Here is a 23,680-nt window from a genome sequence, read left to right on the forward strand (position 1 = left end):
TTCCGAAAGGGCAAGCACAACAAAGGCTTTAATGGGGGCGTCCATTTTGTTTTCCAACTTGGACACTGAAACACGATCAACTTGGGTTAACTCGGGTGTGATGTCATTCCCAGTTAAATCGATTAAAACAATTGCAAGCAATGAGTGTCTCAGTTACCTAATTTAGTGATGAACATCTCCCAAAAATGTTATGTCTCTGACTTATTTGCCAGATGTTTGGTGAATTTTTTAGAATCAGTGAGGTTTATAGCATCACCATGAGAGCTAGTTGTTCGTACTTTTCAGGGTTAAGGCCTGTCGGAGTTTATCTATAAAGCAAGTAGCATCTTTCTTGGATAATGCTTTTAGGATTTATAACCTTATAAATATTGTTCCACTTCTATGTCAAATTCAACTGCAGATTGCGGCCAACATTTGAGTTATCAACTGTCTTTATAGACTTTTAAAGATAATGCTCCACAGATCCTTCACATCAAACAGCATGCCAATCCGTTCAACGGTCTTGGAGATACCATTTAAGATGTCAAAAGAACACAAAACATTGGTGAGGTTTATATCACCACCATAAGGTTATTCTGTACCTGACTTTTGCTGTCCAATCGTGGCAGATATGTTAATGCGCATGATTCGTTTCGTAGCTATTCAGATATTCCAGTAGTTCCCAAACCTCTCCTGGTTTGGGAACAGGAAAGGATTTGTTAATTAGTTAATAAGTTGATTCAGGTGTGCTAGCTCTGGGATACATCTAATAGATGGAATGGCTGGGGGCGCCCCAGGAGAGGTTTGGGAACTTCTGAGATATTCCCATGGGGATTTATGGCCTTATATAGTCATAGAGCCGCCTACCTCAATTTCAGGTTTAACCACGAAGTCACAGAGCTGACCATTTGCTTGGTGTCAGTATAGCATATTGATATTAAATAATGTTGTCATGCATTAACATTATTAACCATTGTGTTAAACTGAGTAACATTTCTTATTAAGTTCACCTCCACCACAAATAGTATCTATGAACTGTATGGCTTTTGCCACTGGATGTTTTAAAAGCTTATTAGCCAGTAATATGTCGTTAGACGCCATTACGCATTGTGTCAAACTTAGTAATGTTTCCTAATAATTTTACCTCCACCACAAATAGCATCTATTAACTGTTCTCAACAGGCGTACCGCAGCCGAGACACCAAAGCACTTTATGCCACAAACTGTGTGAAGTGTTGAACTTTTCTTTTTTAGTTATAGGCATATTATGTATGTGCAGAAAGCATAGAATCTCATTATTCTAACTTCAGTATACAATTTATACAATTTAACGTAGCTATTACGGTGACTAACTCCTATGCAAGTGTTTGAGTATAGTCAACATCCACACCAGGCACCAGGGTCCCTGGTTTCGGATCTGATGGTCTCTCATCTCTCATCTTCATCTGCTTATCCGTATCGGGTCGTGGGGGCAGCAGCTCCAACAGGGGACCCCAAACTTCCCCTTCCCGAGCCACATTTGCCAGCTCTGACAGGAGGATCCCGAGGCGTTCCCAGGCCGGTGTCGAAATATAATCTCTCCACCTGTTCCTGGGCCTCCCTAGGGAGACGTCCTGGGGGCATCCTTACCAGATGCCCGAACCACATCAACTGGCTCCTTTCGACGCAAAGGAGCAGCGGCTCTACTCCGAGTTCTCTACCCTTCTGAGAAAACCCATTTCAGCCGCTTGTACTCGCGATCTTGTTCTTTCGGTCATGACCCAGCCTTCATGACCATAGGTGAGGGTAGGAAGGAAAATTGACCGGTATGTCGAGAGCTTTGCCTTCCGGCTCAGCTCTCTTTTCGTCACAACGGTGCAGTAAAGCAAATGCAATACTGCCCCTGCTGTTCCGATTCTCCGGCCAATCTCCCGCTCCATTGTCCCCTCACTCGCGAACAAGACCCCGAGATACTTGAACTAGTAACACCTCATTCCCTACCCGGAGAAGGCACTCCATCGGTTTCCCGCTGAGACCTCAGATTTAGAGGTGCTAATCCTCATCCCAACCTCTTCGCACTCGGCTGCGAACCGGTCCAGTGAGTGCTGAAGGTCACAGACAGTTGATGCCATCAGGACCACATCATCCGCAAAAAGCAGCGGTGAGATCCCCAGGACACCGAACTGCAACCCCTCCCCACCCTGACTACACCTCGATATCCTGTCCATAAAAGTTACAAACAGGATTGGTGACAAAGCGCAGCCCTGGCGGAGGCCAACCCCCACCTGGAACGAGTCTGACTTACTACAGAGAACCCGAACACAGCTCTCACTTTGGACGTACAGGGATTGGATAGCCCTCAAAAGGGACCTCCTGACCCCATACTCCCGCAGCACCTCCCACAGTATCTCCCGGGGGACCCGGTCATAAGCCTTCTCCAGATCCACAAAACACATGTAGACAGGATGGGCATATTCCCAGGCCCCCTCCAGGATCCTTGCAAGAGTAAAGAGCTGGTCTGAATCCGCATTGTTCCTCTTCAATCTGAGGTTCGACTATCTGCTGAACCCTCCTTTCCAGTACCTTTGAGTAGACTTTCCCAGGGAGGCTGAGAAGTGTGATACCCCTGTAATTGGCACACACCCTCTGGTCCCCCTTTTTGAACAGGGGAACCACCACCCCGGTCCGCCACTCCTTAGGCACTTTCCCCGACTTCCACGCAATGTTGAAGAGGCGTGTCATCCAAGACATCCCCTCCACACCCAAAGCTTTCAACATTTCGGGAAGGATCTCATCAATCCCCGGAGCTTTGCCACTGTGGAGTTGTTTGACTACCTCAGTGACTTCTGCCATGGAGATTGACGATGCTTCCTCATCAGCCTCCAGCTCTGCCTCCACTAAAGAGGGTGTGTTAGTGGGATTTAGGAGTTCCTTGAAGTGTTCCTTCCATCGCCCAATTACCTTTCTGGTTTTCCAGAAACACCTTGGTGCTGACCGAAAGTCCTTCTCCATGGCTTCCCCAAACTCCTCCCACACCTGCTGTTTTGCCTTTTTCACAGCAGAGGTCGCAGCCCTTCGGGTCTGTTGGTACACTGCAACCATCTCCTGAGTACTCCGGGATAACTTATCCCGGAAGGCCTCCTTCTTCAGTCGGCCGGCTTCCCTGACCACCGGTGTCCACCAGGGTGTTCGAGGGTTACCGCCCCTTGATGCACCTTAGACATTTAGACCACAAGTTCCACAGAGAGGTGGGGGAAGGAGCCGGATGAACTTGAAAATTCATAATGTGTGCAATTTGGCACAAAGTGGCCAATCTGGAAAGGACAATTTGGCCTTGCTTTAAAAATGACTAAGTAGATCACTGAATTTATATCAAATGGCCATGAAACTTTACCCAGATCCTGCTGACATCTATTGAATCAAGTGGAAAGTTCCTCCAGGTTCATAATCCATGTTTGGGCTTCCCCACTGCAATTCAAACATGAGCAGAAGTTTTTTTTTTTACAAAAAATGCATGTTTTTTGTTTGTTTTATCCTCTACCAAATCTGTTGTGTTGTACTTTCCTGCATTAATTTATAATTCCTACTACAGAGTGTTTCCTTTCAAATGTTTCTACTATATTCAGGTCATGAGCTACAAACATTTAGATTTGGGTACACCCTTTTAGGCGGAAATTGATTTTTTTTGCCTTATCCATGAGAGGTTAACTGTATGGCTTTTGGCCACTTGCCGTTTTAACAGGTTATTAGCCATTCGTGAATGACATTGATACAATAACTACTGTATCAATATACTGTAGGTGACGATAACAGACTTTTACGTCAAGTGAAAAGACGAGAGCATCGTGTAGCCAGCGAAGTGTTTGACTATCCTGAAGAATTCCTAAGACCACCACAAATAGTCGCAATATAACAGTAAACTAGTGATGGTCGTTCTTCTAGCAGCAGGATATTATACTAGCAGCGCAAACTCAGATTTTCTTTCATTGAACTATATAAAGCGATATAGTTAACAATCTACTCTGTCAATCTAGTCTGTTTTTTTATGTTTAATGTCCATTCCACTGTTGTTCTTTCCTATTCTTTTTTTACATGCTAGATTGTTAACTATATGGCCTTTTTAAATGTCAATGATGGCTTTTATTGTGATAATGAAAATCTGAGTGCTGCCAGCATGATATCCTACTGCTAAAATAATGCTAATGAAGCCTTGTTTGGCAATCACTACTGTAAACAGTTTCATTTTAGGCTTCCCGTAGCTACAGATGGTTGTAGCCAGCAAAGTTTTTGTCTATTCAGAACAAATCCGGTTCAAAACCCCTTAATGATGAGAAAAATGTTGAGGTCTGTGACGTTGCCCGGTATGGCTCAGCCGGGGCCCCACCCTTGAGCCAGGCCCTGGGTTGGGGCTCGTACGTGAGCGCCTGGTGGCCGGGCCTTTCCCCATAGGGCCCGGCCGGACTCAGCCCAAAGGAGCGACGTGGGGCCATAAGGGGCCGGTGCGGAGAAGATCGGGCGGCAGTCGAAGGCGGGGGCCTAGACAACCCGACCCCTGGACACGGAAACTAGCTCTAGGGACGTGGAACGTCACCTCGCTGGGGGAAGGAACCTGAGATCGTGCGTGAGGTTGAGAGGTTCCGACTAGAGGTAGTCAACTCTACGCACGGCTTGGGCTCTGGAACCACACTCCTTGAGAGAGGATGGACTCTTCACCACTCTGGAGTTGCCCATGGTGAAAGGTGGCGGGCTGGTGTGGGTTTGCTTATAGCCCCCCAGCTCTGCCGCCATGTGTTGGAGTTTACCCCGGTGAACGAGACCTTCTTGGTGTCTCTGGGAGGGGTGCTGGAAAGTGCTCCGACTGGGGACTCTATCGTTCTACTGGGGGACTTCAACGCCCACGTGGGCAACGACAGTGACACCTGGAGGGTTGTGATTGGGAGGAACGGCCCCCCTGCCTGAACCCAAGCGGTGGTGATCCCGGGGAAGACCTAGGACACGCTGGAGGGACTATGTCTCCCGGCTGGCCTGGGAACGCCTCGGTGTCCCCCCCAGAAGAGCTGGAGGAAGTGTCTAGGGAGAGGGAAGTCTGGGCATCTCTGCTTAGACTGCTGCCCCCGCGACCTCTGCCCCGGATAAGCGGAAGATGATGATGATGATAATGAGAACAAATCCTCTTTTACCATTGGCCATCCTCTTTTACAACAACTAATTAGCCATTTGTGAATGACATTGAGTATCTATCAATATCGGTGACGATAACTGACTTTTTTGTCAAGACGAGATAATCGTGTAGTGTTTGTTTATCCTGAACAAATCCTAATATCCACAAGATATAAAATCCACAAGATATAAAAGTTTTATTTTAGGCTTTCTATTACGTAGCTACATAAGGTTACAGCTAGCAAAGTTTTTGTCTGCCCTGAACCTCAAGCATAATGTGTTATGGCTGTTAATTGAGTCAAACATGGGACCTGCGGTTCCGTAGCCTGCGTCTCTACCCACTACGCTATTTAACAAGGGTCAGTCGGTCAGTCAACTAAGTACAGTAAGTAAAGTAAGTAAATTAAGTAAGTAAGAGACGTTCACTCTTCTAGGCCGGTCTGGCAAAAAGATTTCTTCAATCACTTCAAGCCAAAAACAGTGGGGAGAACAAGTATTTGATACACTGCCAATTTTGCAGGTTTTCTTACTTACTAATCTGTAATTTTTATCATAGGTACACTTCAACTGTGAGAGAAAAAAATCTAAAAAATCACATTGTATGATTTTTAAATAATTAATTTGCATTTTATTGCATGACTTAAGTATTTGATCACCTACCAACCAGTAAGTTTTTTTTTAAGAAGCCGTCATGTTCTTCACTCATTACCTGTATTAACTGCACCTGTTTGAACTCGTTACCTGTATAAAAGACAACTGTCCACACACTCAATCAAACTGACTCCAACCTCTCCACAATGGCCAAGACCAGAGTGCTGTGTAAGGACATCAGGGATATAGTTGTAGACCTGCACAAATCTAGGATGGGCTAACGGACAATAGGCAAACAGCTTGATGAGAAGGCAACAACTGTTGGCGCAATTATGAGAAAAGTTCAAGAAGACGGTCAATCTCCCTCGGTCTGGGGCTCCATGCAAGATCTCACCTCGTGGGGCATCAATGATCATGAGGAAGGTGAGGGATCAGCCCAGAACTACACGGCAGGACCTGGTCAATGACCTGAAGAGAGCTGGGACCACAGTCTCAAAGAAAACCATCAGTAACACACTATGCCGTCATGGATTAAAATCCTGCAGCGCACGCAAGGTCCCCCCTGCTCAAGCCAGTGCATGTCCAGGCCCGTCTATAGTTGCCAATGACCATCTGGATGATCCAGAGGAGGAATGGGAGAAGGTCATCTGGTCTGATTTGACAAAAATAGAGCTTTTTGGTCTAAACTCCACTCGCCGTGTTTGGAGGAAGAAGAAGGATGAATACAACCCCAAGAACACCATCCCAACCATGAAGCATGTAGGTGGAAACATCATTCTTTGGGGATGCTTTTCTGCAAATGGGAAAATCTTTGGAGGGAGCTGAAAGTCTGTATTACCCAGCGACAGCCCCGAAAGCTGAATGATCTGGAGAAGGTCTGTATGGAGGAGTGGGCCAAAATCCCTGCAGCAGTGTGTGCAAACCTGGTCAAAAACTACAGGAAACGTATGATCTCTGTAATTGCAAACAAAGGTTTCTGTAGCAAATATTAAGTTCTGCTTTTCTGATATATCAAATACTTATGTCATGCAATAAAATGTAAATCATACAATGTGATTTTCTGGATTCTTGTTTTAGATTCCGTCACTCACAGTTGAAGTGTACCTATGATAAGAATTACAGACTTCTACATGCTTTGTAAGTGGGAAAACCTGCAAAATCAGCAGTTTATCAAATACTTGTTCTCCCCACTGTATGTGTAAAACCACACACACTTGAAGATTGATTGGTCCATGTTTTTATTTGTACTTTGCATTGATAAATTACCTTGATCTATAGAAAACAAATGTCTTGTCATGTAAAGATTGGACATAAGGTTCTATAGGAGTAGCTTTTGAAGAATTTTCACATATTGAAATTGGCAGAAAATCATTCAAGGCAGAGCTAATGAGTTCCAATGTCAAATATGTTCCTTGTGAGGAAATGGACCCATCCAGAATTGTTTTGATCAACGGTGTCTCATTAATATGCTGATAAGTACAAAACCACAGCCACTTGAAGGTTTGTTGGTCAGTAGTGGCCAAATTTTTTGACATGATAGTGTGGCTTTTGCATCTATATCTTAGTATGTGAAGATCGGACATTTGGTGCTAGCCACCATTGTTGTGTCTCTGTATCAAATGGAGTGATTGGCGTGAGCTTGTGAACTTGTTTGGTTCAACATCGCCCCCTTCTGGTCAATTGGAAAATGCTTGCACAACGTATATCCTGTCAAGAGTCTGAACATGTTTACTTAAATTATAATACAATTAACCATATTCTGGTAATACGCTTCAATTTACAAAACCATGCCCACTTGAAGGTTTATTAATTAATAGCGACCACCTTTTTTCACATCTTTTACAGACCTTGGTGGGTGTGGTGGGGTTTCGAAGTTGGCCACTTTAGAGGTTTATTACAGCACCACCATGAGTTCGATTTGCATACAATTGCATCAGAAGTTGTGGCTCTTGGGCCTGTATTAGCATGCAAAGATGGGCCTTTTTGGGTCATTTTATCTCACAGGAATTTGCAAAAGGGATGTAAAATGCCGGAAGAATAATAATAATAATTCAAGCTGCAAGCAGCATTGTGTGTGTTTCTGCATTCAGCTACTATTGGCCTTATTTCACCCCTTTTTGAGAGATACATGTGCGCTATCTATTCATAGATTATCGAAATAAAGCATGAATTATGTTTCTTGTCCAATGGTGCCCCCATTTGGCCAATTTGAGCCATTGTTCATACATTAGCTTGTTCATCACCCTTATTATGTGTGCCAAATGTAAATCACACTAAGTTATACAGATAAAGAATCTGGCTATTATGGCGCCGCCTTGTGGTCAAACTGAATTGACTTTCATATGTTACATCATGTTGTGGACATATTTATCAAATGATACATCAAGTGATTGTATCATATCATCAACTGTGTCTGATTTAGAGCTCCAGAATTTTTTTTGCAACTTTTTCTGTCCTTTCCAAAAAAGTTGAAGGTTTTGAGTGAGGAACAGAAGTGTTAACATTAACAGACCAATGCAAATTGAATGCTTCTGTTCCTCACTCAAAACCTTCCTTTCTGACTTTTTTGGAAAGGAAAGAAAAAGGTGCAGTGTTTTTCACATATTCAAGATGGCCGAAAATCTATCAAGGCAGAGATAATGGGTCCCAATAGCAAATATGTTCCTTGTGAGGAAATGGACTTATCCACCATTTTATTTGTCTCTATGTCAAACGTGTGAGTTTGCGAATTTGTTTGGTTCAACACCATCAAAATGAGCCTATTTTGACTCAATTTGGAGCATGTTGGGGGGCTGAGTGATGTCATCACCAATAATACAATGTCTAATATATAAAATACTGAAGCAGCACAAACACATTTTTTAACGGCACAAACTGGCACAAACGAAACACAAACGAGACAATTTTGATAGATTTTTGGATGATGTTGGGGGCTGAGTGACCTCAGCATGATCTACAGTATTTCATTTAATATATATGAAATGATAGCAGCACAAACAAACATTTTAATGGCACAAAATAGAGCACAAACATTTGAGCCTATTTTGCTGATGTTTTGTGTTGGATGGGCGGCCATCTTCAAGCAGGTCCTATATGAGGGTGGTATCTGGATGCACAATGAATATGAAGTGCATAGGTTATTGTTCCAATAAAGAATTGCACACATGCACATTTTGCATACATATATTGTAGAGTAATCAGCCATTTTGTCTGCCATTTTGGAATCAGCCATTTTGTCCACCATCTCTTATTCCTGAAAGGATTTTAGGGAGGCATGTATAAGATACCTGTATGCCAAAGGACAAGTCAATTGGATTTACGGTTCATGAGAACAACATTTTTGTAGTTTTGGACAAATTGTACAGAAAAATACATCATGGGTTCTTGAGGCTTTTTGTTCATCATGAGAAATGAGGCAGATACAAAAAACATCTGCACTGTAGGTCAAACGATGTGGAAGTTACATCATTTTAAAATTAGCTAATTGAATCTTGTACTATAGCGCTCCTGGTGGAGCATTCAGGTCTAATTATAAAACAAATTATTATAACAGAGTTCCAGCAACTTTGTTGCTTGGCCCCCTAATTAAAAATCATTATTTCTAACCTTGTCAATGACTACATTTCCTATTAATTTTTGCTATATTTCCTATTTAAACTCATTTAATGTATATTTTCAGGGATAACAATAACATTTCTAAGTGACCCAAAACTTTAGAACGTGTATAGGTGTTTGTGTCAGTATGATTGTGTCAGTGTGTTTGCAAATGTTAGCTGGCATGTTTGAGTGAAGGCCAAGGTGTAGGAGAAAAAACCCCTAGGCAGACATCTAGGGGGTGAAGAGGAGGCAAAAGGAGAGAGATAAAGAAACAATTGAGCTCTAAATTTGCCAGACTTCAGATGCTTTAGAGACTGTTTGTTTGGGACTTGTGTTACACTGTCATTAAGCTTGCTGCAAAGAACATTCCAGCCCATCCGATAGAAAAACTCTGGCACTTTGTGTGTTCACTGTGGAGTCCCAGTGGCTATCAATGGGAATTTTTAGAATAGGAGTTGGGTTACTGTATGAATAGGGGTGAAAGCGGAAAGAGTAGGTGGGAATGAACATGGAGGTGACCAATAATAAGACATTTGATAAGAGGGGGTTGGAGGGAGGAGGGGAATCAGAGAATGGTGTTGGAGAATAGAAACTAGGCCAAGTGACCATTATCAAGAGACATGGCCTAAAGTGCCTCTGAGTTTGTGTGTGGTTCTGGAGTCTGGAATTAACTGGTTTCTTCCTTTGCAGATGTTTTTTGCTTTGAACTCTCATAAATGTATTAACTGTGTGTAATGAATTTTAACCCAGCACTACAGCAAATATAAAAATGTGATAAAGAAGTCAATCATAACATTGAAGAGCGATCTTCCATCATTAATAATGTACAGACCAGAGGGATGCATCTATGGCTCTCCAGTGCCATCAAGTGGTTATAAATGGAATCTGTCTTTACTCATCTACTGTATGCCTTCTAAAGATGGCTTTGACAAGACAATAATGGTCTACTACAGGTGTCGGTAATAGGCGGAATAGAATGTTTGCTCAACTGTTTTGCTGCTGCCTTCTGCTGTATACGTTCTATTCTTTCCTATGAATTAAATAACTCTATCTTTCAAGCTCCTGTCATCACTTTGGATATGCATTATTTGAAGTCTTAATCGCTCTTTCATTATCTCTTTTTCTGTACAGATATGGAGATATGGTTCCTAAGACCATTGTAGGAAAGATTGTTGGTTCGGTCTGTTCTCTGAGTGGTGTCTTGGTCATCGCGCTGCCGGTGCCCGTCATAGTTTCCAACTTCAGCCGCATCTATCACCAGAGCCAGCGAGCTGAGAAAAGACGCGCCCAAAAGGTACCCAACAATGTCCCACCTTCACCGACCCCATGAAAACCTTGGCCATGGGGGCATTATTGCTATTAACCCTGACCTGTGAGAGTCCAACAGATCTATGTGGTTACATAGATCCCTCTATAAGCAGTTTTAAGGGGAGGTCTGAAAACTCAGTTTTGTACATTAGTCATTTAAGTGTCTGTTTGTGTTATTTTACCATATAAGGATGTCCAGGATCACCCCTGACACCCACATTAATATTTAGAGAAGAGCTGTTTCTATGATTAGGGAAGTTACACCACATACCCCACATTTGCACTCACATCATGTAACATAATAATTCATAGTTTTATTCCCTACTCTTAGATGAGAATGCTGAATCAATATATATAAAACTTCCAATTAGAGAAAAACAGAGAGAGAGCAAGCTAGGGTAAAAGAAAAAGAGAGAAAAAGACATAGGGAGAGAGGGCAGAACGAGGGACAGGGACAGTGGGAAAAAGAAAGAGAGACTGAGTGAGATTGGAAAGATAGAGCGAAATAGTTATTTTGAGAATGAGAGAGAAGAGGGAAATATAAAGACAATGTGCAAGAATGAGAATGAGAAAAAGATAGAGATGATGTTCAGGGAGTACGAGCAGGAAGATAACTCTATCCCCTGTTGAGCAGCGAGTAGCTCCCTCCCAACAGCAGCCTGTTTTACTATTTGAGGGGAATAACTGAATGAACTGTTGTGGCCCTTAGGGAGGTCTGACTGGATATGTGGATGTTAGAATGAGAAATGAGAGATATACAGCCTGTGTGTGCGTGCTCACACGAGCATCAGAGTTCGTACGTATTCTTGGGACATACAGTAAGTGTGCTACTGTCGCTGTGCTGTTGCAATCATGTGCCTGTGTATGCATTTTTCTTTAGATAGTGGATACCATGTTGTTCTATTTACATTCACCATATGAAGACTCTACAAACCCAGAGTGGACTATTCAATGGTTTATATCTAGCCACTATTAAATAGGGTCTAGTTATTATAATTGGAGACTTTCTGGCTTTTATGGGGTGAGTCTATATTCATTGAAGAGCAATGGGTCTCTGCTATTTGTTGACGCAATAGTAGTCATATCACTCTATGATTATTACGCTCACCACACACATACATAGACACACGCATATACAAACACATTCAGTGACAGGCTAAATGCATGTGTGGTTTTGTTCACAAACAGAAAACCAAACTTGGTAGAATTGCCGCACGGAAGAGCAGAGGGACTAGCGCTTATTTGCAGTACAAACGCAATCAACTGCTGAGTGAGGAGGTAACCGTGGAGACAAGACCGTCGCTGGGTGTTCCTTTGATTTGATTTGTTCCTTTTTTTTGGCTATGAGATGACAGGGTTGGTGCATGCCAATACCCCACCGGCGAGATTGGGACAAGGGGATGCCCACCCTTCCCACTCTCATTCAGAGCTGTGGCTTCTTTCATTGTGTCTCGCCTATCTATAAATTCTCACCGCTCCATGGCTGTGGCATCAACTCATCCGACTCACCATCAACTCATCACCTCCGCTCTCATTCTTATTCTCTCTGATCCCCCTCTCTACTCCCCAAGACTGCACTGAGGATCTAGTGCTACCTTCTGGAACTAGGGACAACCTAGCTGACTGGAGAAATAGGTCTTTCTTTGACCACCCTTCTCCATCTGTACTTCTTTTTCCTCCTCTTCCTTCTGATTTTCTCTTGTCATCCTATTTTTTCTACTTGTTCTTCATGTGTTTGTGTTTTGGCACAGATATTACATATTACATCAGAATGCATCACAGATCACCATCACATGGAGGAATGCGATGCATGTCATCAATTAGTGCCCAACGCTACATGCAGGGGCGGAGTCAAAGTGACGTAGTGAAGCTCATTCCCACTTCCTGTGTCCCACTCATGTTTTTAATTGCACATTTCCAGAAAAAATACATTTATAGAAAGTCCCCGTGGTCCATTCCCCTGCGTCACTTTGAATCCGGCCTGGTGTGGAAAGGCTCTGGTGGCTTTCGTTGGTCAAATAAGGCTTGACTCAACACATACCAACAGGACAACAGAAATGCAGGCATAAGCAAAATATAAAGACACTTAGACCTACCAATATACACATCAACTTCAGACTTCTTTTGTTGAAATGGTTTTTTTTTGTTGTTGAAGGGCTGAGTTTGAACCATTGACTGATTCGTCACAAACCAAAGGAGTTTGCTGAGCATATAAGGGCAGGTCAATGGAGAGGGACAGGTGTTAATGTTCGAATTACGCTCTTGTGCCATAGCAGAGGGTTGCAGAAAGGCTCGAGAGCATTAGCCCCTTCCCTCGATGTCTGCTGCTCTGGCCTTTATTACTTGGTCTCATGTCTGCTCTTATGCTTGAAGTCTGTGTTAAACTTGCCAACTTTCTTCATCTTGTGCCCAAAAGGCGTCAAAGGCGGCAGGCCAAGCGCTGGTGTGCAAGGCCAATCCCATGTTTGATACACACCACAATCATCTGCTGCATTGTCTGGAGAAGACCACGGTAAGAAAAATGCTTTAACAATTACTTTAAAAGGGAATTGGGGACATTCATGACTGTCATCCATATTTGTTGTTGAAGGAAAGAAATGCTTTAATGTAGCATGATATCCATATAAACAATTTATTTGATTTCTAGCCATACTCCTGTTATGGATCCCACTTCACATTTACATTTTGGGCATTTAGCAGACGCTCTTATCCCAATCAGCTTGAAGCTAGTGAATTCATCTTAAAATAGAAATAGTAAGTATAGTTTACACAGTGAAGTAGCTATCAGAAATTAATACTGGAAAGCACTTTTTATTTATATATCTTTCTGTATGTAATGTATATACTGCATATATTTATATATATATATATATATACACACAGCTCCGGAAAAAATTAAGAGAAAAGGAAGGTCAAAAAGGAAGGTTTTGAGTGAGGAACAGAACAGGGTTAAAATTAAGAACGCTTAAATTGAACGCTTCTGTTCCTCACTCAGGAACAGAAAAGGTGCAGTGGTCTGTATGTACCATTTGTAAAGAAAACATGAGTGAGCAGGTGAAACACGTCTTTTATTTCTTGTGGGATTCACATTCAACTGTAAGGTCATAACAAAATAAAAAAAACAAAAATCATTAAACAAAACATGGAAACAAAGAAAGAAATGAACTGACCCTTATTCAAAAGTCTGCATACCCTTAGTTCTTAATGTGTATTGCCCCCTTTAGCAACAATGACAGCTTGCAGTCTTTTGTAATAGTTTCTATGACGTCCCGAATTCTTGCAGGTGATATAGCTGCCCCTTTGTCTTGGCAAAAAAGCTCCAGGTCATGCAAAGTCTTTGGTCATCTGGCATGAACTGCACATTTGAGATCTCCCCAGAATTGCTCGATAATATTAAGGTCAGGAGACTGTGACTGTCCACCCTTGCTGTCTTGCCAGGTGGGCTCTCATCGCTCCTGGGATGCCCTCCCTCCAATGTCATTCAGGGGCAGAATCATAGGCTGCGCACAGTTTGCACTGAGTTTGCATTTCAAACCTTAATTGGCAAATAATTCCACAGTAGTGGAGCTCTATGAGAAAAGGCCCTGTCTCCGGCTGTATGTTTAGAGATTGTAGGTACAATTAAAAGGCCTGCATCTTGCGATCGTGGTTACGTGCAGGTATGTATGGCTGGATCATTTCAGCGAGGTAAGTAGGAGCAAGTACATGTATTGATTTATAGGTTAACAAGAAAACCTTAAAATTGCATTGGTGGGTGTCCCTTTGGTTGATGCTTGGCATTGTGGGTGGATTGATTTCCTGCCAGTGGGGCCCTGTCCGGGGCCTGCTTGTAGGGTCAGTTCTCCTTCTCCACTATAAATCCTTCTAGATCTAAGGAATGCATTTTCTAAATTTTCTGCCCAGTTTTAAACTTAGGAGAACATGAGGTCTTGGCCCACACCTCCGGAGTACCAGGCTTGAAAGACTCATTGCTATCCCTGTCCAAAGTCCTCATGGTTGTGTTGCAGATCAAGACGATACCTGATGATTTCAGATGCCACTCTGCTGACCCCCCCCACCCCCCCCCCCCCCCCCCCCCCCTCAGCCCACATGCATTTATTAATTATTACAACTTGTGCTCTTGATATGTTCACCCGGCACAGCCAGAAGAGGTCTGGTCCACTGAAATTCAACACTATTGATGATGAAAGATTAGCTACATTTTCTAAGAACATCCAGCATAACATAGTAATTTATACTCTTAATGTTCATCCAGAAGAGGACTGGTCACCCCTCTGAGCCTGGTTCCTCTCTAGGTTTCTTCCTAGATGTCTGCCTTCTTAGTTTTTTTTTTCCTAGCCACTGAAATTCAACACTGTTGATATAAAAAGAGCTTTATAAATACATTTGATTGACTAATGGTAATTGTTGATTGAGCATGTTTACAAACAGTATGGTGTCAGATTATTAGATATTAAATTATGACGTAGGTCATAGATTCTCATTTGCACTAATTGTCTTACCTGTCCACTCAGTAGCATTTGAAGGGGTTTACCTTCATCCCTTATACTACACATCTACAGCTGTGCTCATAAATTTGCATAACCTTGCAGAAATTGTGAAATTTTGGCATTGATTTTGAAAATATGACTGATCATGAAAAAAAATTATAATAATTTAAGGATAGTGATCATACTAAGCCATTTATTATAATATAGTTGTTTGGCTCCTTCTTAAATCATAATGATAACAGAAATAATCCAAATGGCCCCAATCAAAAGTTTACATGAATGTACGGCCTTGTTACAGACACACAAGGTGACACATACAGGTGAAAATGGCAATTAAATCAGTGTCTGTGTATAAATAATCAATGAGTTTGTTACTGTAGCCAGGGGGAGCAGAAAAGGACTGTCAAAAGACCTGAGTAACAAGGTAATGGAACTTTATAAAGATGAAAAAGGATATAAGAAGATATCCAAACCTTGCAAATGACAATCAGTACTGTTCAATCACTTATTAAGATGTGGAAAATTCGTGGGGATCTTTTTATACCAAGCCAAGGTCAGGTAGACCAATAAAGATTTCAGCCAAAACTGCCAGAATAATGGTTGGGATACAAAGAAAAACCCACAGGAGAAATACAGGCTGCTCATGTTTCAAGTAGCACAATTTGACGATACTTGAACCAAAATGCGCAACAAAAAAGCTAATAAACTAAATGCTTGACAACACCTTGACACGCCTCAAAGCTTCTAGCACAATGTAATTTGGATTGACGAGACCAAAGTAGAGCTTTATGGTCACAACCATAAGCTCTATGTTTGGAGAGGGGTCAACAAGGCCTATAGTGAACAGAATACCATCCCCACTATGAAGCATGGTGGTGGCTCACTGATGTTTTGGGGGAGTGTGAGCTCTAAAGGCACAGGGAATCTTGTGAAAATTGATGGCAAGATGAATGCAGCATATTATCAGAAAGTACTGGCAGACAATTTGCATTCTTCTACATGAAAGCTGCGCATGGGACGCTCTTGGACTTTTCAGCACAACAATGACCCCTAAGCACAAGGGCAAGTTGACCCTCCAGTTGTCACAGCAAAAAAGGTGAAGGTTCTGGAGTGGCTATTCTGGTCACCTTCACACCCCTGGACTACACTTAATCATAGACCATGCTAAAGAGATGAGTCTGTAGTAGAAACTTGAAAGTTCGCACTGAGTCTGCATTTCTAACTTTAATTGGCAAATCATTCCACAGTAGTGGAGCTCTATGAGAGAAGGTGCTGCCTCTGGCTGTTTGTTTAGAAATTCTAGGTACAATTAGAAGGCATGCATCTTGCGATCTAAGGTTACGTGTCCATGTATTGAGTTATAGGTTAACAATAAAACCTTCAAATCAGCCCTAACCCTAACAGGCAGACAGTGTAAAGAGACTTTTTTTGATAGAAAGTTTCTGATCTTTGCAATAATCTGAAGACGAAAATAAGCCACTCTTAAGATATATTTTAAGTTTCTCAAAGGAGAGATCAGGGTTGAGGGAACGCAGAGGTTTTTTAGGATACGACCATGTAGCCACCGAAGTTCACAGTGAGATCTGCGAACAAAGCTCTTTGTTTATTTGATCCTAAAATGAGGATTTCGTTCTTTAATAAGATTTAAACCAGGCTAGAACATGTCCACGTAGCCCAATATGGGTTTCCAGTCTCTCTTAGAGAAGGGAGTGATCAATAAAGTCAAAGGCAGCACTAAGATCAAGAAGCAACAGGACATATGCGGAACCTTTGTTTGAGGCCATTAGAAGGTCATTTGTTTGTAAACTCAGTGCTATGATGGGGTCTGAAACCGGACTGGAGCATTTCATAAATGTTATTTGTCTTCAGGAAGGCATTCAGTTGTTGGGAAAGACATTTTTCTAAGATTTTTTGAGAGGAACAGGAGGTTCAATATTGGCCAATAATTGTTTAATATGTCTGGATTCAGATTAGATTTTTTTAAAGGCTTAATTTCCGCTATATTTAGTGAGTTTGGTACACATCCGGAGGATAGGGAGCAATTTATTATGTTCAACATTGGCTGACCTAGCACCGGAAATAGCTCCTTAAGTAATTTTGTTGGAATTGGGTCTAGTTGACAGTTTGTGGGTTTAGAAATCATTACTACTTTAATGAACGTATCTAGCGATACAGGATCAAAAAATTCAAGTGTGCCCATTGACACCAGTTCAGGGAAGTTCAGTACATTCTCAGGACAACTGAGATTTTGGGGACTATAACTATTTAAGGAGGAGTAAGTTATTTGTTTTCTAATGGTGATCTTTTAATCAAAGAAGTTAATGTATTCATTATAGCTAAAGTGAAGACCCACTTCAGTGGGATATGGTTGCAAATGTATCAAATATCAAAGATATATTTTTGATTGTTTTTCTTCACCTCAATCTGTTTGGATAAATAAGCTGTTCGAGCTAACTGTCTATCCAGGCTACTCTGAATACTTCCAGCTTGGTGGAGTGCCACTTTTGCTCCAATTTTCTGGAGGCTTGCTTGAGTGCTCTAGTATTATCTGTCTACCAGGGAGTACGTTTCTTGTTGTGTATTTTTTTTGTTTTTAATGGTGCAACCGTATCTAAAGTATTTCGCAGTGTTGAGTTTAGATCCTCGATTAGATCGTTTGCAGATTTATTTACTCTGTCACCGATGAGTGAGCTTGGAAGAATAACAAGAAATCTATTTGTAGTCCGACAATTTATTGTACGGCTTTTGAAAGTCATTGTCTGTGGAGCAAGTTGCTATCTTGTTTTAACGGTAAATGTAATAAGACAGTGATCCGATATTCCAGGATTATGGGGAAAAGTATTAGATCTACAATATCTATTTCTCGTGACAGGACTAAATCTAAGGTATGATTGTGGCAGTGCGTTGGACCCGAGACATTTTGGACAAAACCCATTCAATATTGGCTTCATGGCTTTTTGAAGAGGATCATTGGACTTTTCCATAGGATTATTGAAATCACCAAAAATGTGTATACTATCTGCCATGACTACAAGGTTAGACAATAATTCTGGAAACTCATTGAGGAACATTGTGTATGGACCGGGGGGCCTGTAAATAGTAGCTATGATTTATCAGCCTGGTCAACTTTTATTAATAAAACTTCAGAAGAATGAAAACCAAGGATGTGTTTAAGATTAAATGTATATTTACTGTCATAAATATTAGCAACACTCCCTCCTTTTTGGGATGTATTGGGGATATGATCACTAGTACAGCGAGGGAAAAAATTATTTTATCCCTTGCTGATATACGTTTGCCCACTGACAAAGAACTGACTAGTCTATAATTTTAATGGTAGGTTTATTTGAACAGTGAGAGACAGAATAACAACAAGAAAATCCAGAAAAACACATTTTATGAATTGATTTGCATTTTAATGAGTGAAATAAGTATTCGCCCCCGCTGCAAAACATGACTTTAGTACTTGGTGGCAAAACCCTTGTTGGCAATCACAGAGGTCAGACATTTCTTGTAGTTGGCCACCAGGTTTGCACATATCTCAGGAGGGATTTTTTCCCACTCTTCTTTGGAGATCTTCTCCAAGTCATTAAGTTTTTGAGGCTAACAGTTGGCAACTCGAACCTTCAGCTCCCTCCACACATTTTCTATGGGATTAAGCTATGGAGACGGGCTAGGCCACTGCAGGACCTTAATGTGTTTCTTCTTGAGCCACTCCTTTGTTGCCTTGGCCGTGTGTTTTGGGTCCTTGTCATGCTCAAATACCAATCCACGACCCATTTTCAATTTTCAATGGTATCATCTGACAACAACCATTTCACCCAGTTCTCCTCTGAATCATTCAGATGTTCATTGGCAAACTTCAGACAGGCCTGTACATGTGCTTTCTTGAGCAGGGGGACCTTGCGGGTTTCAGTCCTTCACGGCATAGTGTGTTACCAATTGTTTTCTTTGTGACTACGGTCCCAGCTGCCTTGAGATCATTGACAAGATCCTCCCGTGTAGTTCTGGGCTGATTCCTCACCGTTCTCATGATCATTCCAACTCCATGAGGTGAGATCTTGCATGGAGCCCCAGACCGAGAGAAATTGACAGTTCTTTTGTTATCTTCCATTTGCGAATAATCACACCAACTGTTGTCACCTTCTCACCACGCTGCTTGGCTGGTCCCATTCCAGCCTTGTGTAGGTCTACAATCTTGTCCCTGACATCCTTGGACAGCTCTTTAGTTTTGGCCATGGTGGAGAGTTTGGAATCTGATTGATTGCTTCTGTGGACAGGTGTCTTTTATACTGGTAACAAGCTGAGATTAGCACTTCCTTTAAGAGTGTGCTCCTAATCTCAACTCGTTACCTGTATAAAAGACAGCTGGGAGCCAGACATCTTTCTGATTGAGGGGGGATCAAATACTTATTTCACTCATTAAAATGCAAATCAATGTATAACGTTTTTGACAAGCATTGTTCTGGATTTTGTTGTTATTCTGTCTCTCACTGTTCAAATAAACCTACCATTAAAATTATAGACCGATCATTTCTTTGTCAGTGGGCAAAATCAGCAGGGGATCAAATAATATTTTCCTGCACTGTATAGCCAGGAGGAGTGGCCTCATTTAGGGCAGTCAAATCATCAGTCTTTAGCCATTTTTCACACAAGCAAATAACATCTAGTTTATGATCAGTCACTAATTTATTTACTGCACCTGCCTTTTTGAGCAAGGGATCTAACATTTAGGAGTCCCATTTTGAGTTGTGAGGTAATACAATAATTTTTATTTGTGACCGAGGTGGAGGAAGGCTAATGTTAGCACAACCTTGTTTAACTTTTCTCAGCCTGGAATGAGTCACAGTCACAATAGGCCAAACTATACTAACTACTCTTACTATGCTATCGACAGACTCCACTATGCTAGCAGGCTGGCTAACAGCCGGCGGCCTGTCCTTCACCCGATCTCATGGTGAGGCTATAGGAGTGGGACTCCTGTCAATGTTCCTAGATAACAGAAGAGCACTACTCCAGCTAGGATGGAGTCCGTCACTCCTCAGCAGATCAGGCGTGGCCCTATTTCTGGGAGAGTCCCAAAAAGAGAGCCAGTTATCTACAAACTCTACCTCCTGCGACGAGTTGCGCAAGTCTGCTGTAGAGCTCGTCACTACCCCTAACTGGGAGGAGGCCAGAGACAATTACTCAATACCAATACATCTTTCTAGCTAATTTACACGCTAAAGCTATATTCTGCTTCGTAACCTCTGACTGTTTCATCCTAAGGTCGTTGGTGCCAACGTGAATAACAATATCTCTGTACTCTCGATACTTGCCAGTTTTAGACTTCGCTAGCACCATCCCAGATTTGTGGCTACATTGGTGGCCCCCTGGTAAACAGTGTACGATCACTGATTCTTTTGTCTATACTGCGGGTAATGGAATCGCAGATGACTAAAGTTTTCAGTTTTTTAAGGCCACCGATAGAAAATGCCATGATGGCTTGGGCCTTGACTCCGACTCTGGTTGGGAAAACCTGTGGAAAATCTCTGTTGGCTCTAGCAGCGACACAGGTTTAACTGGTTGAAGGCATTTCTTCCCAGTGACCAAGAGAAAGTTCTTGCCTGGCTGCAGGAGCAGTGCCAGGGGGCTAACAACACTATGGTTTCTTCCTGGTGGCACAAAAGTTTTTTCCATTTCTACACAAACATAATCCTGGCCTGACATTTGCGTCTCAAGCCGTGCCTCAAACTCTGCTATTTTTACCTGAAGACGATAGTTCTCCTCCATGTTGAAATAACAACAACTACAATGATATGGCATAATAATGTTACTTAATTTCTTCAGTGTTGTCACATGAAAAGTATATGAAAAAAAATATGTTTATGATTTCTATTTCATTCAAGATTTTTGCTTTTCTTAACATCCAACACTCAACAAATTAGAAAATTTGTGGCCAGACAAGCCCTGCTACCAAATGTAAGTTCAAGCTGATAAACAGTAATTACATTTTACTCATAGCCTTTTTTGCTCTACTGAGAGGTCCAATAATTCTGGAGGGAATTTTACACTGTATATAGAAAATAAATACCCATGTCCTCAAAAGTAAAATGGGTGGCCTGTCCACCTCCCTGTCCCTATCTCTCTTTGTCTCTCTAAGAACCATGAGTTTGTGGATGAGCAGGCATTTGAGACCAGCTTGCTGGAGGTTTCCATGGTGAAGCAGGCATCCTGCTCATCCTCCATGTCCTCTAGCTCCTCCAACCAAGGCCTGTCGTGCTGCTCGCGACGCAACAAGAGGAAGAACTTCAATGTGCCCAATTGCAACATGACTGGAGGGCACAGGAACAGCATTCAGGAGCTAAGCACCATCCACATCAGAGAGAGGCACATTGCTAACAGGTACCTACAATATACAAAAACACACTTCGCAATCAGAAAGTGATCCACAACATGTGCACGCATATATATAATCAGAAGGGGCCGATCAACAACAGGTACATTGTACACACACACACACACACACACATACAAAACCTACTTTATACATTTTCTTAGACCACATATAAACACAAATCTCCATTCATAGTTGTTGCCATGGCAGCAGGGCTGAAACGACACACACGCACACAGCAAACAATGTACTGTACATGTGCCAGTCTCTTCCCATCATGAGTCAGTGTGTTGGTATGCAGGCTGTCCAGCTGTGGCTTGGTGTTCGTTTGTGTGTGGTCCAACTGGCCTGGGAACCCTGGCATTGGAATGTGTTAATAAATACTCTTTAACACACATTAACTTCTCTCTGTCCTATTCCTCCACTGCACCATCTTTTTGTCTGACTTATTTTCTTACTTCCTGTATTTTGTACTTTTCACACTTTCTCTTCATTTTCTTCTTTCACTCTCTAGTATCCACTTTTCTCCAACATCCATTCTGTAACTACCTCTGTTATTCTCTGTCTGCCACCAGTCGCTCCAACCTGAATGCTAAATTCGAGGAGACAGTGCCTCTAAACTGCGAGCATCCCTACATCACAGCAGCAGTCATCACACTGCCCACGCCACCAGTGACCACACCTGAGGAGGATGCCTCCTTCCTGGACTACTCACAGGCCAACATCGTCAGGGTGTCCGCCCTCTAGAGCCCTCTGCTATGCCACCCCCACAGCACGGGCACCAGCATCGTCACCATGGAAAACAAAGGACAGAAGAGATACAGAGATGGGAGGCCCTTTATTACTTTAATCAGAGACAGGGTTTGCTGGGGGTTTAGGAGGAGGGTAGGTGTGGTAGTGGGCAGTTTAGAGGGTAGCTGGACCCTTTTTGTTTTTCCTATAAGTAGCTACTACACATTTACACTTGTGGAATAACTTTGCACTGTGTAGCTGCGCCTCAAAGTTCCCCCTCTACTTTTTAAGTGGGGAAAGACTGTGTTGCTGTGGTGTTTAGTGTCAGGCAATGAATGCAAAAATTCTAAACTTTCATCATTACACTTTTTTATATTGTGTGTTTTAAAAATCGCTGTCTATTAAGTGAAATAGGGTGGAATGGAATTTGTTTGTATTGTTTGTTAAGACGTTTGACGAGAATATATTTTGTATCTACCATGTTCTGCAATGTGATGAGCAGGAAAGAAAAGAAAAATACATTTTTAATGTATTTTTCATCAAGAAATAGTGTAGGTGGGTGTGTGACCTCAAAGCTCTCAACTGTTTGTGTATCTGTGAGGTTGACATGAGCAATAAGGGTCCTTAGCTGCATTGTGTGTGCTATATCAATTTTCTGGCATATCTCACCTACCCTTTCTCCCAGAGCTGAAAAATAGGACTATTTATCTCCTGTAAGAAATCACACACTCATGCTGTCATCTATAACCGAATGGCCATTGTGAATAGTGAACACCTTTGCTGCCATTGGAAAACCCTCCTCCTCTCTACCAGAGTTGACTACTTGATTTGTTCTGGTTTAACATACACTGAACAAAATAATAAACGCAACACTTTTGTTTTTCCCCCATTTATCATGAGCTGCACTCAAATATCTAAGACTTTCTCTATGTACACAAAAGGCCTATTTTAGAGTGGCCTTTTATTGTGGCCAGCCTAAGGCATACCTGTGCAATAATCATGCTGTCTAATCAGCATCTTGATATGCCACACCTGTGAGGTGGTGGATTATCTTGACAAAAGAGACGTACTCACTAACACAGATTTAGACAGAATTGTGAACAATATTTGAGAGAAATAGGCCTTTTGTGTACATAGAGAAAATCTTAGATCTTTGTGTTCAGCCCATGATAAATGGGGGCAAAAGCAAAAGTGTTACGTTTATAATTTTGTTCAGTGTAGGTAGCAGCACCCATATGATGCCTGATCTTGAAATGGTTTATTGTTAGTTTCATAGTGTTTAATGAGATTTCTGTTGATACATCAGTGAGTTTGTATGAACTGATGTTGTGTTTAGTCTAGTTTATTTTGCAGCATTGCAATTCTAAAGCAGATTGAAAGAGGGGAATTGAGGAGGTCTTACAGTGAGGGAAGAAAGTATATGATCAGTCTATAATTTTATTTGAACAGTGAGAGACAGAATGTTCTG

General features: G+C 41.9%; 1 protein-coding gene across 2 annotated transcripts in view; it reads left to right on the forward strand.

Annotated features, from left to right (window-relative positions):
* Positions 1-23,116, forward strand: part of kcnd2 (potassium voltage-gated channel, Shal-related subfamily, member 2) — a 432,971-nt gene extending 409,855 nt beyond the window's left edge. The window contains exons 3-7 of one of the 2 annotated variants that reach the window (XM_034290161.1): positions 10,438-10,600; positions 11,803-11,892; positions 13,031-13,126; positions 21,247-21,488; positions 22,056-23,116. In XM_034290161.1, the coding sequence (XP_034146052.1) occupies positions 10,438-10,600; positions 11,803-11,892; positions 13,031-13,126; positions 21,247-21,488; positions 22,056-22,227 (763 nt within the window). In that variant the 3' untranslated portion in view covers positions 22,228-23,116. The remainder of the gene's footprint in view (positions 1-10,437; positions 10,601-11,802; positions 11,893-13,030; positions 13,127-21,246; positions 21,489-22,055) is intronic. The other variant, XM_029117192.2, reaches the window with a different exon arrangement.
* The last annotated feature ends 564 nt before the right edge of the window (positions 23,117-23,680 follow it).

This window comes from Esox lucius, chromosome 23 (genome assembly GCF_011004845.1).
Source record: "Esox lucius isolate fEsoLuc1 chromosome 23, fEsoLuc1.pri, whole genome shotgun sequence".
Lineage (NCBI taxonomy): Eukaryota > Metazoa > Chordata > Actinopteri > Esociformes > Esocidae > Esox > Esox lucius.